Source organism: Artemia franciscana, chromosome 11 (genome assembly GCF_032884065.1).
Source record: "Artemia franciscana chromosome 11, ASM3288406v1, whole genome shotgun sequence".
NCBI classification, from domain to species: Eukaryota; Metazoa; Arthropoda; class Branchiopoda; order Anostraca; family Artemiidae; genus Artemia; species Artemia franciscana.
Window position 1 is genome coordinate 39,589,943 of NC_088873.1, and position 14,645 is coordinate 39,604,587.

The 14,645-nt window shown below is 36.7% G+C and overlaps 1 protein-coding gene across 1 annotated transcript in view; it reads left to right on the top strand.

The window, feature by feature from the left end:
• Positions 1 to 14,645, top strand: part of LOC136032620 (proto-oncogene serine/threonine-protein kinase mos-like) — a 99,778-nt gene that overhangs the window by 30,241 nt on the left and 54,892 nt on the right. The window contains exon 2 of the mRNA XM_065712893.1: positions 11,495 to 11,823. Within this exon, the coding sequence (XP_065568965.1) occupies positions 11,495 to 11,823 (329 nt within the window). The remainder of the gene's footprint in view (positions 1 to 11,494; positions 11,824 to 14,645) is intronic.

Sequence of the window (14,645 nt, forward strand, 5' to 3'; positions counted from 1 at the left end):
ACTTTCTCTATCAGCAGCAAGTTTTTTGGCATAGATTCTTTGAGCACCCTCATCAGTCATTGTAAACTTAAACATTAATAGATTTCTACGTGAACATATGTCTTATATAACTCGAATGACGTCACCGTCAAAGCAAAAATTACGGCAACTAATTTCATGACTTAATTTCAGAACTTAATTTCTGTGTTAACTGACGTCATGAAATTAGTTGTCGTCATTTTTGTTATGACGATGCTTAGTATATTGTAAAACACATTAATTTGGTTAATAATATACCATTTAAAACACCAAAATGAACATGCTGGAGTATAAATGACGACCGGGACACCGGGACACTTATTTTTATTCTTAAAAATTAAGAATAAAAATAAAAAAAATAAAAAAGATAAAAACTAAAAAAAAGAGTAAAAAGAAAAAACGAAAAAAAACTAAAAAAGCTAAAAAAAAAGGTAAAAACCAATAAAAAACTGAAAAGAAAAAAAGCAATAAAACTAAAAAAATTTTCATCTAAAAAACTAAAAAAGGTAAAAACTAAAAGAACTAAAAAGAAAAAAAAACTAAAAAAAGGAAAAAACTGAAAAATAAAGGAGAAAAAGAAAACTAAAAGCCGGGACACAGGGAATATAAATGACGACCGGGACACCGGGACACAAGGAATATAAATGACGCCTGGGACACTCAAAGAGAAATCAGAGACTGGGACACCGGGACACAAATGACGACCGGGACACAGGGAATATACATGACAACCGGGACACAGGGACATAACTACCAAGGGGACGCCGGGGTGCACAGGGGGATATATAAATGACGATGGCGACTCAGGGAATGGTCGATTAGCAATCACCATCAACAAAGCTCAAGGGCAATCATCAGAATCATGAGGTATAGATCTGAATAAGGATTGTTTTCCCATTGACCATTATATGTTGCATGTTCAAGAGTCGGTAAACCTGACAATCTATTTATATGCACAGACAATGGGACAGCAAAGAATGTTGTATATTCGCAAGTTTTACGTAGTTAAAAACATATATATATATATACATATATATATATATATATATATATATATATATATATATATATATATATATATATATATATATATATATATATATATATATATCACAGGTGGGACATAGGGACACAACTACAATGGCGCGTAACTAATATGGCGCGTAACGACTTACGCGCGCGGGGGGGGGGGGGCTTGGGGGGAGCGCGAAGCGCCACCCCAACAGCTAGTATATATATATATATATATATATATATATATATATATATATATATATATATATATATATATATATATATATATAGATATATATATATATATATATATATATATATATATATATATATATATATATATATATATATATATATATATATATATACTAGCTGTTGGGGGGGGGCGCTTCGCGCCACCTCAACATCTAGTTGGTGGGGGCGCTTCGCCCTCCCAAGCCCCCCAGCGCGCATAAGTCGTTACGCGCCATTGTAGTTGTGTCCCTGTGTCCCACCTGTAAATATAGATAGATATATATATATATATTTTTAACTACGTAAAACTTGCGAATATACAACATTCTTGGCTGTCCCATTGTCTGTGCATATAAATAGATTGTAAGGTTTACCGACTCTTGAACATGCAACATATAATGGTCCATGGGAAAACAATCCGTATTCAGATCTATACCACATGATTCTAATGATTGCCCTTGAGCTTTGTTGATGGTGGTTGCTAATCGACGATTCCCTGTGTCGCCGTCGTCATTTATATATTCCCCTGTGCCCCCCGGCATCCCCGTTGTAGTTGCGTCCCTGTGTCCCAGTCGTCATTTATATTCGCTGTGTCCCGGTCATCATTTGTGTCCCGGTGTCCCGGTCTGTATATACATTCGTTTTTGAATTGGTCTTTTTTTTAGGTTTTAGTTTTTTACCTTTTTTTAGTTTTTTAGTTATACCTCATGATTCTAATGATTGCCCTTGAGCTTTGTTGATGGTGATTGCTAATCGAACATTCCCTGTGTCCCCGTCGTCATTTATATATCCCCCTGTGCCCCCCGGCGTCCCCGTTGTAGTTGTATCCCTGTGTCCCGGTCGTCATTTATATTCCTTTTTAGTTTTTTAGCTTTTTTAGTTTTTTTTATTAGTTTTTAGTTTTTTTTCTTTTTAGTTTTTTTGTAGTTTTTACCTTTTTTTAGTTTTTTAGTTTTTTTTTACTTATGTCCTGGTCGTCATTTATACTCCCTGTGTCCCGGTGTCCCAGTCGTCATTTGTGTCCCGATGTCCCGCTGTGTAATTTCGTCAATCAACAAACATGCCGTCAGTTGGCACACAAACATGACGTCACTCGACACACACACACATAGACAACTTATTTTTATATATATAGATAAGTTGTCTGTTTGTCGAGTGACGTTGTGTTTGTTTCGCGACTGACGTCATGTTTGTTGATTGACGAAATTACACACCAGGACATCGGGACACAAATGACGACCGGGACATCTATAGGGAATATAAATGACGACCGGGACACTCAAAGAGAAAGCGACCGGGACACAAGGAATGTTTGATTAGCAATCACCATCAACAAAGCATCGGGACACAAATGACAACTGGGACACAGGGATTATAAATGACGACCAGGACACTCAAAGAGAAATTACTGACTGGGACACCGGAATACAAATGACTACCGGGACAAAAATGACGACCGGGACACCTGGACACAGGGAATATAAATGACGACCGTGACACTCAAAGAGAAATTACAGACTGGGACACCGGGACACAAATGAAGACCGGGACACAGGGAAACAACAACAACGGGGACGCTGGGGGGCACAGGGGGATATATAAATGACGACAGGGACACAGGGAATGTTCGATTAGCAATCACCTTCAACAAAGCTCTAGGGCAATCATTAGAATAATGAGGTATAGATCTAAATACAGATTGTTTTTCCCATGGACAATTATATGTTGCATATTCAAGAGTTCATATTAACAGGTAGGACACAGGGACACAACTACAATGGCGCGTAACTAATATGGCGCGTACCGACTTGCGCGCGCGGAGGGGGCTTGGGGGGGGCGAAGCGCCCCCACCAACTAGGTGTTGGGGTGGCGCGAAGCGCCACCCCAACAGCTAGTCTATATATCTATATATATAAAAATAAGTTGTCTGTCTGTGGATGGATGGATGGATGTGTCAGGTGACGTCACCTGAAAAAACTGTATTAGGTGACGTCAAAACTGAAAAAACTAAAAAAAGGCAAAAACTACAAAAAAAACTAAAAACTAATAAAAAAAATAAAAAAGCTAAAAAACTAAAAAAACTATAAAGGTAAAAACCAATAAAAAACTAAAAAAAAAAAAGTGAAAAAACTAAAAAAAGGCAAAAACTACAAAAAAAAACTAAAAACTAATAAAAAAAGTAAAAAAGCTAAAAAACTAAAAAAACTAAAAAAACTAAAAAAAGGTAAAAAACTAAAAAAAATAAAAAATAAAAAAAATAAAAAATAAAAAAAAACTAAAAAAAAGGAAAAAACTGAAAAATAAGCTAAAATAAAGGTAAAAACCAATAAAAAACTAAAAAAAAAAGGAAAAAACTAATAAATGACGACACTCAAAGAGAAAGCGACCAGGACATGTACACCGGGATACAAATGACGACCGGGACACAGGGAATATAAATAACGACCGGGACACAGGGACACAACTACAACGGGGACACCGGGGGAAACAGGGGGATATAAATGACGACCGGGACAAAAAAACTAAAAAGAAATAAAAACTAAAAACTAATAAAAAAAACTAAAAAATCTAAAAATCTAAATAAGCTAAAAAAGAAAAAAAAAGGAAAAAAATAAAGGAGAAAAACAAAACTAAAAAACGAATGTATATACAGACCGGGACACCGGGATACAAATGATGACCGGGACCCGGGACACAGGGAATATAAATGACGACCGGGACACAGGGACACAACTACAACGGGGACACCGGGGGAAACAGGGGGATGTAAATGACGACCGGGACACCGGGACAGGGAATGGTCGATTAGCAATCACCATCAACAAAGCTCAAGGGCAATCATTAGAATCATGAGGTATAGATCTGAATACAGATTGTTTTCCCATGGACCATTATATGTTGCATGTTCAAGAGTCGGTAAACCTGACAATCTATTTATATGCAAAGACAATGGGACAGCAAAGAATGTTGTATATTCGCAAGTTTTACGTAGTTAAAACCATATATATATATATCTATCTATATTCACAGGTGGGACATAGGGACACAACTACAATGGCGCGTAACTATTATGGCGCGTAACGACTTACGCGCGCGGGGGGGCTTGGGGGGGGCGCGAAGCGCCCCCACCAACTAGGTGTTGGGGTGGCGCGAAGCGCCACCCCAACAGCTAGTATAAAAATAAGTTGTCTGTGTGTGGATCTGTGGATCAGGTGACGTCACACTAAATTATTTCACACTAATACAAAAGAAGAAAAAAACTAAAAAAGGTAAAAACTACAAAAAAAACTAAAAAGAAAAAAACTAAAAAAGCTAAAAAACTAAAAAAAACTAAAAAAAGGTAAAAATCTAATAACTAAAAAAAAACAGAAAAAAATAAAAAAAGGCAAAAACTACAAAAAAAATAAAAACTAATAAAAAAACTAAAAAAGCTAAAAAACTAAAAAAAACTAAAAAAAAACTAAAAAAAGGTAAAAAACTAAAAAAAAACTAAAAACTAAAAAAGAAAAAAACTAAAAAATAAAAGAGAAAAAGAAAACTAAAAAAATATGAATAAATATATATAAAAATAAGTTGTTTGTGGGTTATGTCTGTCTGTCTGTCTGTCGAGTGACGTCGTGTTTGTCCGCATATGACGTCTGAATTATTTCACACTAATACGAAAGAAGAAGAAAAACTAAAAAAGGTAAAAACTACAAAAAAAACTAAAAAGAAAAAAAACTAAAAAAAGCTAAAAAACTAAAAAAAACTAAAAAAAAGGTTAAAAAACTAAAAACTAAAAAAAACTGAAAAAACTAAAAAAAGGCAAAAACTAAAAAAAAAACTAAAAACTAATAAAAAAACTAAAAAAGCTAAAAAACTAAAAAAACTAAAAAAACTAAAAAAAGGTAAAAAACAAAAAAAAAACTAAAAACTAAAAAAGAAAAAACTAAAAAAAAGGAAAAAACTGAAAAATAAGAGAAAAAGAAAACTAAAAAAATATTAATAAATATAAAAAATATAAATATAAATATAATATAAATTAGCAATCAACAAAGCACCGAGACACAAATGACGACCGGGATACAGGGAGTATAAATGACGACCAGGACATAAGTAAAAAAAAAAACTAAAAAAATGGTAAAAACTACAAAAAAACTAAAAACTAATAAAAAAACTAAAAAATCTAAATAAACTAAAAAAGAAAAAAAAGAAAAAAGGAAAAAAATAAAGGAGAAAAACAAAACTAAAAAACGAATGTATATACAGACCGGGACACCGGGATACAAATGACGACCGGGACACAGGGAATATAAATGACGACCGGGACACAGGGACACAACTACAATGGGGACGCCGGGGGGCACAGGGGGATATAAATGACGACCGGGACACCGGGACACAAGGAATATAAATGACGCCCGGGACACTCAAAGAGAAATCACAGACTGGAACACCGGGACACAAATGACGACCGGGACACAGGGAATATAAATGACGACCGGGACACAGGGACATAACTACAAAGGGGACGCCGGGGTGCACAGGGGGATATATAAATGACGATGGCGACTCAGGGAATGGTCGATTAGCAATCACCATCAACAAAGCTCAAGGGCAATCATTAGAATCATGAGGTATAGATCTGAATACGGATTGTTTTCCCATGGACCATTATATGTTGCATGTTCAAGAGTCGGTAAACCTGAAAATCTATTTATATGCACAGACAATGGGACAGCAAAGAATGTTGTATATTCGCAAGTTTTACGTAGTTAAAAACATATATATATATATATATATATATATATATATATATATATATATATATATATATATATATATATATATATATATATATATATATATATATATATATATATATATATATATATATATATATATATCTATATATATATCTATCTATATTCACAGGTGGGACATAGGGACACAACTACAATGGCGCGTAACTAATATGGGGCGTAACGACTTACGCGCGCGGGGGGGCTTGGGGAGGGGGGGCGCGAAGCGCCCCCACCAACTAGGTGTTGGGGTGGCGCGAAGCGCCACCCCAACAGCTAGTATATATATAAAAATAAGTTGTATGTATGTTTGATGACTGACGTCATTATAAGGATTGAGCATTATGACGTCATGTATGTACCACAAACGTTGGAAGATTAACAATTTTACCTTCGTCATATGCTGGCAGTCCCCGTCATATGCATGAATATGCTCAAGATGCTATTGCGTATGTTCGTCTCTATGGTCGTCCAGATTTATTTATTACATTTACATGTAATCAATCTTGGGACGAGATACTGCAGCTTTTACTTCAAGGACATTTGGCGGTTCATAGACATGACATTACGGCCCGTGTCTTCCGGCAAAAGTTGAAATCACTGATAAACTACATAGTAAAACTTAAAGTGTTTGGGTCAGTGCGATGCTGAACGTACTCAGTGGAATGGCATAAACGAGGATTGCCACACGCACATCTACTAATCTGGCTACATGATAAAATAACTTCTAATGAAATTGACGATGTGATTTCCGTTGAAATACCTGATGAAAATGTCGATAAGAGCTTATATGATATTGTGGTAAAAAATATGATACATGGACCTTGCGGTGCACTGAATGAAAAATCACCATGCATGGCCAAAGGAAGGTGCAAAAAGCAATATCCTAGACTTTTAGTACCCCACACAATTATCGGCAATGATGGTGAAGATGGCGGTAAAACAGCAATAATAAAGAAGCATAACGGTACTACCATCGAAGTAGATAACCAGTGGGTTGTTCCATATTCACCTTTATTATCAAAAACATTTAATGCACACATAAACGTTGAATACTGTAACTCCGTAAAGGCAATCAAATACATATGTAAATACGTCAACAAAGGCAGCGGCATGGCAGTTTTTGGCTTACAGTCCGAAATCAGTGATATCGATGAAATCGTACAATATCAGGCTGGGAATCAGGCAAATATCAGGCAGTAATGAAGCTGTTTGGCAAATTCTTCCCTTTCCGATCCATGAAAGAAGTCCAGCTTTTACTAACTTAGCGGTACGTTTACAGAATGGACAACGTGTTTATTTTTCGGAATCCAGCGTGCAACAAAGAGCCCTGAATCCACCGAATATAACATTAACTGCTTTCTTTTCGTTATGTCAAAATGATTCTTTTGCAAAAAACTGCTGTATACTGAAGTGCCTTCGTATTACACGTGGAATGCTAAAAAGAAATCATTTGAACGTCGAAAACAGGGTAAGTCAGTCGACGGCCAACCTACCATCTTCAAAGATACCACGATAGGAAGACTCTACACCACTCACCCCAATCAACATGAATGCTTCTTTCTCCGCCTGCTTTCGGTGAATGTACCCGGTCTGAAATTCTTTGAGTATTTGAGAACTGTAAACGGTACTATGCATGAAACTTACCGTAGTGCATGCCAAGCTCTGAATTTATTGGAGAATGACCAGCACTGGGATAACTACATCAATGACGCGTGTGAAACGTCAACTCCATGTCAAATTTGTGCATTGTTTGGAATCATACTAACAACTTGCTCTCCTTCAGCTCCTACAGAGTTATGGGAGAAATATACATTGAAAATGGCCGAGGGTATACTCCATCAAAAACGGTTAGAGACGTCAGATATGACCTTTGATTTTACATCAGAAATTTATAACTACACTTTAGTTATTATTGAAGATTTGTGCGTATGTATGGCAAAAAAACCTCTTCAGGATTTGGGAATGCCTTCACCTAATCGTAACGCTGCTGTTTCGACATGTGTAGAATTGGATCGTGAACAAAGTTACAACACGAGTGATGTATTGTCGTATGTACAAAATAATATTTCTAAGTTAACGTCTGAGCAAAAAGACATTTATGATAAGATAATGCATTGTGTAGATAACAACGTTGGAAAAATCTTCTTTTTGGATGCGCCAGGAGGTACTGGTAAAACGTTTGTGATAAAATAGATTCTGGCATCAATTCGATCAAAAAATGACATAGCGTTGGCAATTTCGTCGTCCGGAATAGCCGCAACGTTGCTGCCTGCGGACCCCTGTGAACGATATGAATACTTGCCTGAAAAATTCTAATTTATGGGCACACGTAAAGACATTAAAATTAACTACAAATATGCGTGTCCGATTGCAAAATGGTGACTCTGGTGAAATATTTTCAGATCAATTGCTGGCAATCGGAAACGGAAAGCTCCCAGTAGACTTAATTTCAGGACGTATACAACTGCCTGCTAAATTCTGTAATTTAGTGACGTCCAAAAATGAATTGGTTGAAAAGGTATTTCCGAATATATCAAATCATATAAAATCATAAATGGCTCAGTGAAAGAGCGATTTTGGCAGCCAATAATAAAGACGTCCACGAACCAAATGAAGCGGTTAATTATCCATCTGAATTTTTAAATTCCCTGGAATTGAATTTTTAAATTTTTAAATTTAAAAGATTGCAATTCTATCTATCTATCTATATAAAAATAACTTGTATGAATGCATGTTTGTTGGTTTGTAAAAAGAGGGTTTGCATATGACGTCATTATGAGTATATAAGGCTTTGTATATGCACAGACAATGGGACAGCGAAGAATGTTGTATATTCGTAAGTTTTACGTAGTTAATTTATAGTGTATATGTATATCTATCTATCTATCTATTTGTATAAAAACTAGCTGTTGGGGTGGCGCTTTGCGCCACCCCTACACCTAGTTGGTGGGGGCACTTCACCCCCCCCCCAAGCCCCCCCCCCCCCGCGCTTAAGTCGTTACGCGCCATTGTAGTTGCGTCCCTATGTCCCACCTGTGAATATAGATATATATATATATATATATATATATATATATATATATATATATATATATATATATATATATATATATATATGTGTTTTTAACTACGTAAAACTTGTGAATATACAACATTCTTTGCTGTCCCATTGTCTGTGCATATAAATAGATTGTCAGGTTTACCGACTCTTGAACATGCCACATATAATGGTCCATGGGAAAACAATCCGTATTCAGATCTATACCTCATTATTCTAATGATTGCCCTTGAGCTTTGTTGATGGTGATTGCTAATCGACGATTTCCTGTGCCGCCGTCGTCATTTATATATCCCCCTGTGCCCCCCGGCGTCCCCGTTGTAGTTGTGTCCCTGTGTCCTGGTCGTCATTTATATTCCCTGTGTCCCGGTCGTCATTTGTGTCCCGGTTTCCCAGTCTGTGATTTCTCTTTGAACGTCCCAGGCGTCATTTATATTCTTTGGGTCCCGGTATCCCGGTCGTCATTTGTGTCCCGGTCTGTATATACATTCGTTTTTGAATTGGTCTTTTTTTTAGGTTTTAGTATTTTACCTTTTTTTTAGTTTTTTTAGTTATACCTCATAATTCTAATGATTGCCCTTGAGCTTTGTTGATGGTGATTGCTAATCGAACATTCCCTGTGTCACCGTCGTCATTTATATATCCCCCTGTGCCCCCCGGCGTCCCCGTTGTAGTTGTGTCCCTGTGTCCCGGTCGTCATTTATATGCCCTGTGTCCCGGTCGTCATTTGTATCCCGGTGTCCCGTTTTTGAATTCGTTTTTGAAATGGTATATGATGAAATAAATTTTTGTATTTTTCCCCTTTTTTTCTTTTTAGTTTTTTTTGGTTTTTACTTTTTTTAGTTTTTTTAGTTTTTTTATTTTTATTTTTTCAGTTTTGTTTTTCTCCTTTATTTTTCATTTTTTTCCTTTTTTAATTTTTTTTTAGTTTTTTTTAGTTTTTTTTATTAGTTTTTAGTTTTTTTTCTTTTTAGTTTTTTTGTAGTTTTTACCTTTTTTTTAGTTTTATAGTTTTTTTTTACTTATGTCCTGGTCGTCATTTATACTCCCTGTGTCCCGGTCGTCATTTGTGTCCCGGTGCTTTGTTGATGGTGATTGCTAATCGAACATTCCTTGTGTCCCGGTCGCTTTCTCTGTGAGTGTCCCGGTCGTCATTTATATTCCCTATGTGCCGGTGTCCCGGTCGTCATTTGTGTCCTGATGTCCCGGTCTGTAATTTCGTCAGTCGAAAACATGACGTCAGTCGACACACAAACATGACGTCACTCGACAGACACACACACACACACACAGACAACTTATTTTCATATATATAGAAGATAGATAGATAACTTGTATGAATGCATGTTTGTTGGTTCGTAAAAAGAGGGTTTGCATATGACGTCATTATGAGTATATAAGGCTTTGTATATGCACAGACAATTGGACAGCGAAGAATGTTTTATATTCGCAAGTTTTACGTAGTTAAAAACACACACACACACATATATATATATATATATATATATATATATATATATATATATATATATATATATATATATATATATATATATATATATATATATATATATATATATATATATATATCATAGGTGGGATACAGGGACACAACTACAATGGCGCGTAACTAATATGGCACGTAACGACTTACGCGCGCGGGGGGAAGGCTTGGGGGGGGGCACAAAGCGCCCCCACCAACTAGGTGTTGGTGTGCTAGCTAGTATCTAATAATTTCTATTCGTTTTGAGTTTGGTTGTGCACACTTTTGAATAAGAGTTTATGCCATAGATGTGTCTCAAAAAGAAAATTAGTGTAAATGTAGAACAGCTTTGAATTACCTATGTCTTCACAGTTTAATTAAGTAGAGATGACAATATTTACGATGTATATGTTTGACAAGTATTCTTTCAAAAAAAGGGCAAAGAATCTGCTTGCCCTTACAAACAAAAACAAATAACAATCGGCATGAGCAATTACACTTTATACTCACAGGCCATTAGCCCCAGAGTTCTAAAACTACCAATTAACTTGCAAAAATTAGTATTATCCCTGACCATTCATTGTTTTATTTTGGTCAATTTTGAATACCCATAATTGATCAAGCTTTGTTCTTTTTCCCTTTGCTATAAATAGTCTACTAATAGCCCTTGTCTGTTAATAGTCTGGTAAGATCAGGAAAGACGCCAGGAAATACTCTCCCATCGTATGGCTTATACCCTACACGATTCGAATGCATCTTGAAAGTTTTCAAACCTGTTAGGCTATCCTTCATGAAACGTTCCGCTATTAAAGTATTTCGCACTTATTATGCACACTGTTGTTACCTACTATTCTCACAATGCGTATTGCCTTAAAATAATTTTTTACACTAAATGTATTTCAGAGGCTTCCGAAATCGTTCTCCTCATCGAGCTCCATTAACACTAATAACAAATCAGTGCACTCCGAAAACTAGATCGAAAACCAATCAGAAACCTACCCTTTCTTTTGACAAGAAAAAGAGAGATAAAACACCAACCGAGCGGAATCTGTCAATACCATCGGTTGATGACCTTCTAGGATCACCGAAACGACGCTTAGGACGTACCAAGTCCATTAAAGTAGATACGCCTGAGAGGGCAAACTTTTTTAAGGAAGGAGAGCTAAATTCCGACCGTGCTTCTATACTTGGAAAAGGAAGTTTTGGAACGGTTTTTTCGGGAAAATACCATAGTAAGTTTTTCTTATTTCTATATAGGGGGGGAGGGGTATTACACGTTTTTTTAGAATTATCATGGTTTGGATTGCTCAAATAATGAATATTGCACCCAATGTTTCAAAATTTCCCAAAGTTTTCTTCCGAATCGGTGGGGGGGGGGGGGAGAAGAGACTAACGGAATATTATACACCTATAAGTGTAAATACATATGACAGAAGGAAAAAGAGTGCTATTAATGATGTATCTTAATTCAAAAATACACTTTTCACATTTCAATGTTGTGCTACTGGGTTCTCTCCGACTGTGCTTCTTACTTGGAAAAGGAAGTTTTGGAACAGTTTTTTTCGGGAAAATGCCATAGTAAGTTTTTCTTATTTCTATATAGCTAAATTCGATGCAAATCGCCATCTCTCCAGCCCAGATTTCTTTAATGGATTATTATTTAAAAGTCATAATTTTGGTTAAATTCAGATTTCAATTAATAAAAACTATTCGCTAATACTATTCGTCCAAATTCGACCATCTGGGGGGAGTGGGGGGACGGTTAATTTGAAAAAAAAAACTAGAAAAAATGAGGTATTTTTAACTTACGAACGGGTGTTCAGATCTTAATAAAATTTATTATGTAGAAGGACCTTGTACTTTAGAGCTCGTATTTTAAGTCTTGACAAGATCCGGTGACATTGGGGGGAGTTGGAGGGGGAAACCAGAAATCTTGGAAAACGTGAAAATTGGGACACCTTTATCTTACGAATGGGTGATCGGATCTTAATGAAACTTGATATATAGCAAGAAATTATGTCTCAGATGCTCAGTTTTCAATTTGAATCAGATTCGGGGACATAGGGAGTTGGAGGGGGAAACAGAATTCTTGGAAACTGGAAATCTTGGAAAATGCTTAGAGTTGAGAGATCGCAATGAAACTTGATGGGAAGAATAAGCACAAGTTATAGATACTTGATTGATATACTTGGAACGGATCCATTCTCTTTGGGGGAGTCGGGAGGTGTTAATTTGGATAAATTAGAAAACTTGAGGTATTTTTAACTTAAGAACGGGTGATCGGATCTTAATGAAATTTGATATTTAGAAGGAACTCGTGTCTCAGAGCTCTTATTTCAAATCCCGACCGGATCTGTTGACATTGCTGGGCTGGAGGAGGAAACCGGAAATCTTGGAAAACACTTAAAGTGGAGAGATCGGGATGAAACTTGGTGGGTCAAATAAGCAAATGTTGTAGATACGTAATTGACGTAACCGAACTGGCTCCGCTCTCTTTGGGGGAGTTAGGGGGTGGGTTTCAGTGCTTTGGTGAGTTTGGTGCTTCTTGACGTGCTAGGACGATGAAAATTGGTAGGTGTGTCAGGGAGCTGCACAAATTGACTCGATAAAGTCGTTTTCCCCCGATTCAACCATCTGGGGGGGGGCTGAAGGGAGAGGAAACATTAAAAAATGAGGTATTTTTAACTTACGAGTGGGTGATCGGATCTTAACGAATTTTGATATTTCGAAGGACCTCGTGACTCAGAGCTCTTATTCTAAATCCCGACCAGCATTAAGGCTCTGATTTTCCTTTTAAATCTATCTATTGATTCTTAGAATTTTGCAGAGCTTATACCATATGAGCTCTTGGCTCTTCCGACCTCGTCACAAGTGCTATATGAGCTCTTGTTTTTGTTCATTTTTTGTTGTTAAATTGTTTACTCCTCTGGCCAAGGAGGTCAGAGGAGAAAAATCTTCTTTTCTGGCCATTGAGTGAAACTATGCTTAAGTTGTTTTGTTGTAAATTTATCGTTGAATCTTAGGTATTTTTGAACCACACCTTTCCATGACAATAAATATCAGTTCAAATAGGGATAAATCCTTTTATTAGAGAGTGAAAAAACAATAAAAAATACTGGATATTTCGATCGCATATACAGTGACCGTCATCATCAGATATACTCATCAGCATATTGTATGTATATATGACGGTATGACGGTTATATATGACGCAGTATACATAATGGTCATAATTGTTGTTGGATTGTTTGCTGATGAGGGTCACTGTATATTTGAACTATAATTTGTTATATGGAATATTGTTGGCAATTGTGGGAATTTTTCTCAAGGAGGTTTGTACTACCTCAGAAGCTTTTAGCAGCACCGAGCTCCCCAGTTGAGGCTGACACACCAGCTGCCTCCAATCCTACTAATAAAAGTTTTACTCTTTAACGCCTCTCGTAAAGTTTGGTTTATTCCTTTCGTAATAATTTTTTCACCTTATTTGGGGGATGACCTGCTTTTTGCTTGATCCCAGATGGGGTCATGTCAGATGAGACTCATGTCTCAGAGCTCTTATTTCAAATCCCGACCAGATCTGTTGACATTGGGGGAGTTGGAGGAGGAAACCGGAAATCTTGGAAAATGCTTAGAGAGGAGAGATCGGGATGAAACTTGGTGGGTCGAATAAGCGAATGTTGTAGATACGTGATTGACGTAACCGGACTGGATCCGCTCCCTTTGGGGGAGTTAGGGGGTGGGGTTCAGTGCTTTGGAGAGTTGGGTGCTTCTGGACGTGCTAGGACGATGAAAATTGGTAGGCGGGTCAGGGAGCTGCACAAATTGACTTGATAAAGTCTTTTCCCCGATTCGACCATCGGGGGGGGGGGCTGAAGGGAGAGAGAAAATTAGAAAAATTGAGGTTTTTTAACTTACGAGTGGGTGATCGGATCTTAATGAATTTTGGTATTTGGAAGGACCTCATGACTCAGAGCTCTTATTTTAAATCCCGACCGGCATTAAGTTTCTAATTTTCCTTTTAAAGCAATCTATTGATTCTTAGAATTTTGCCAGA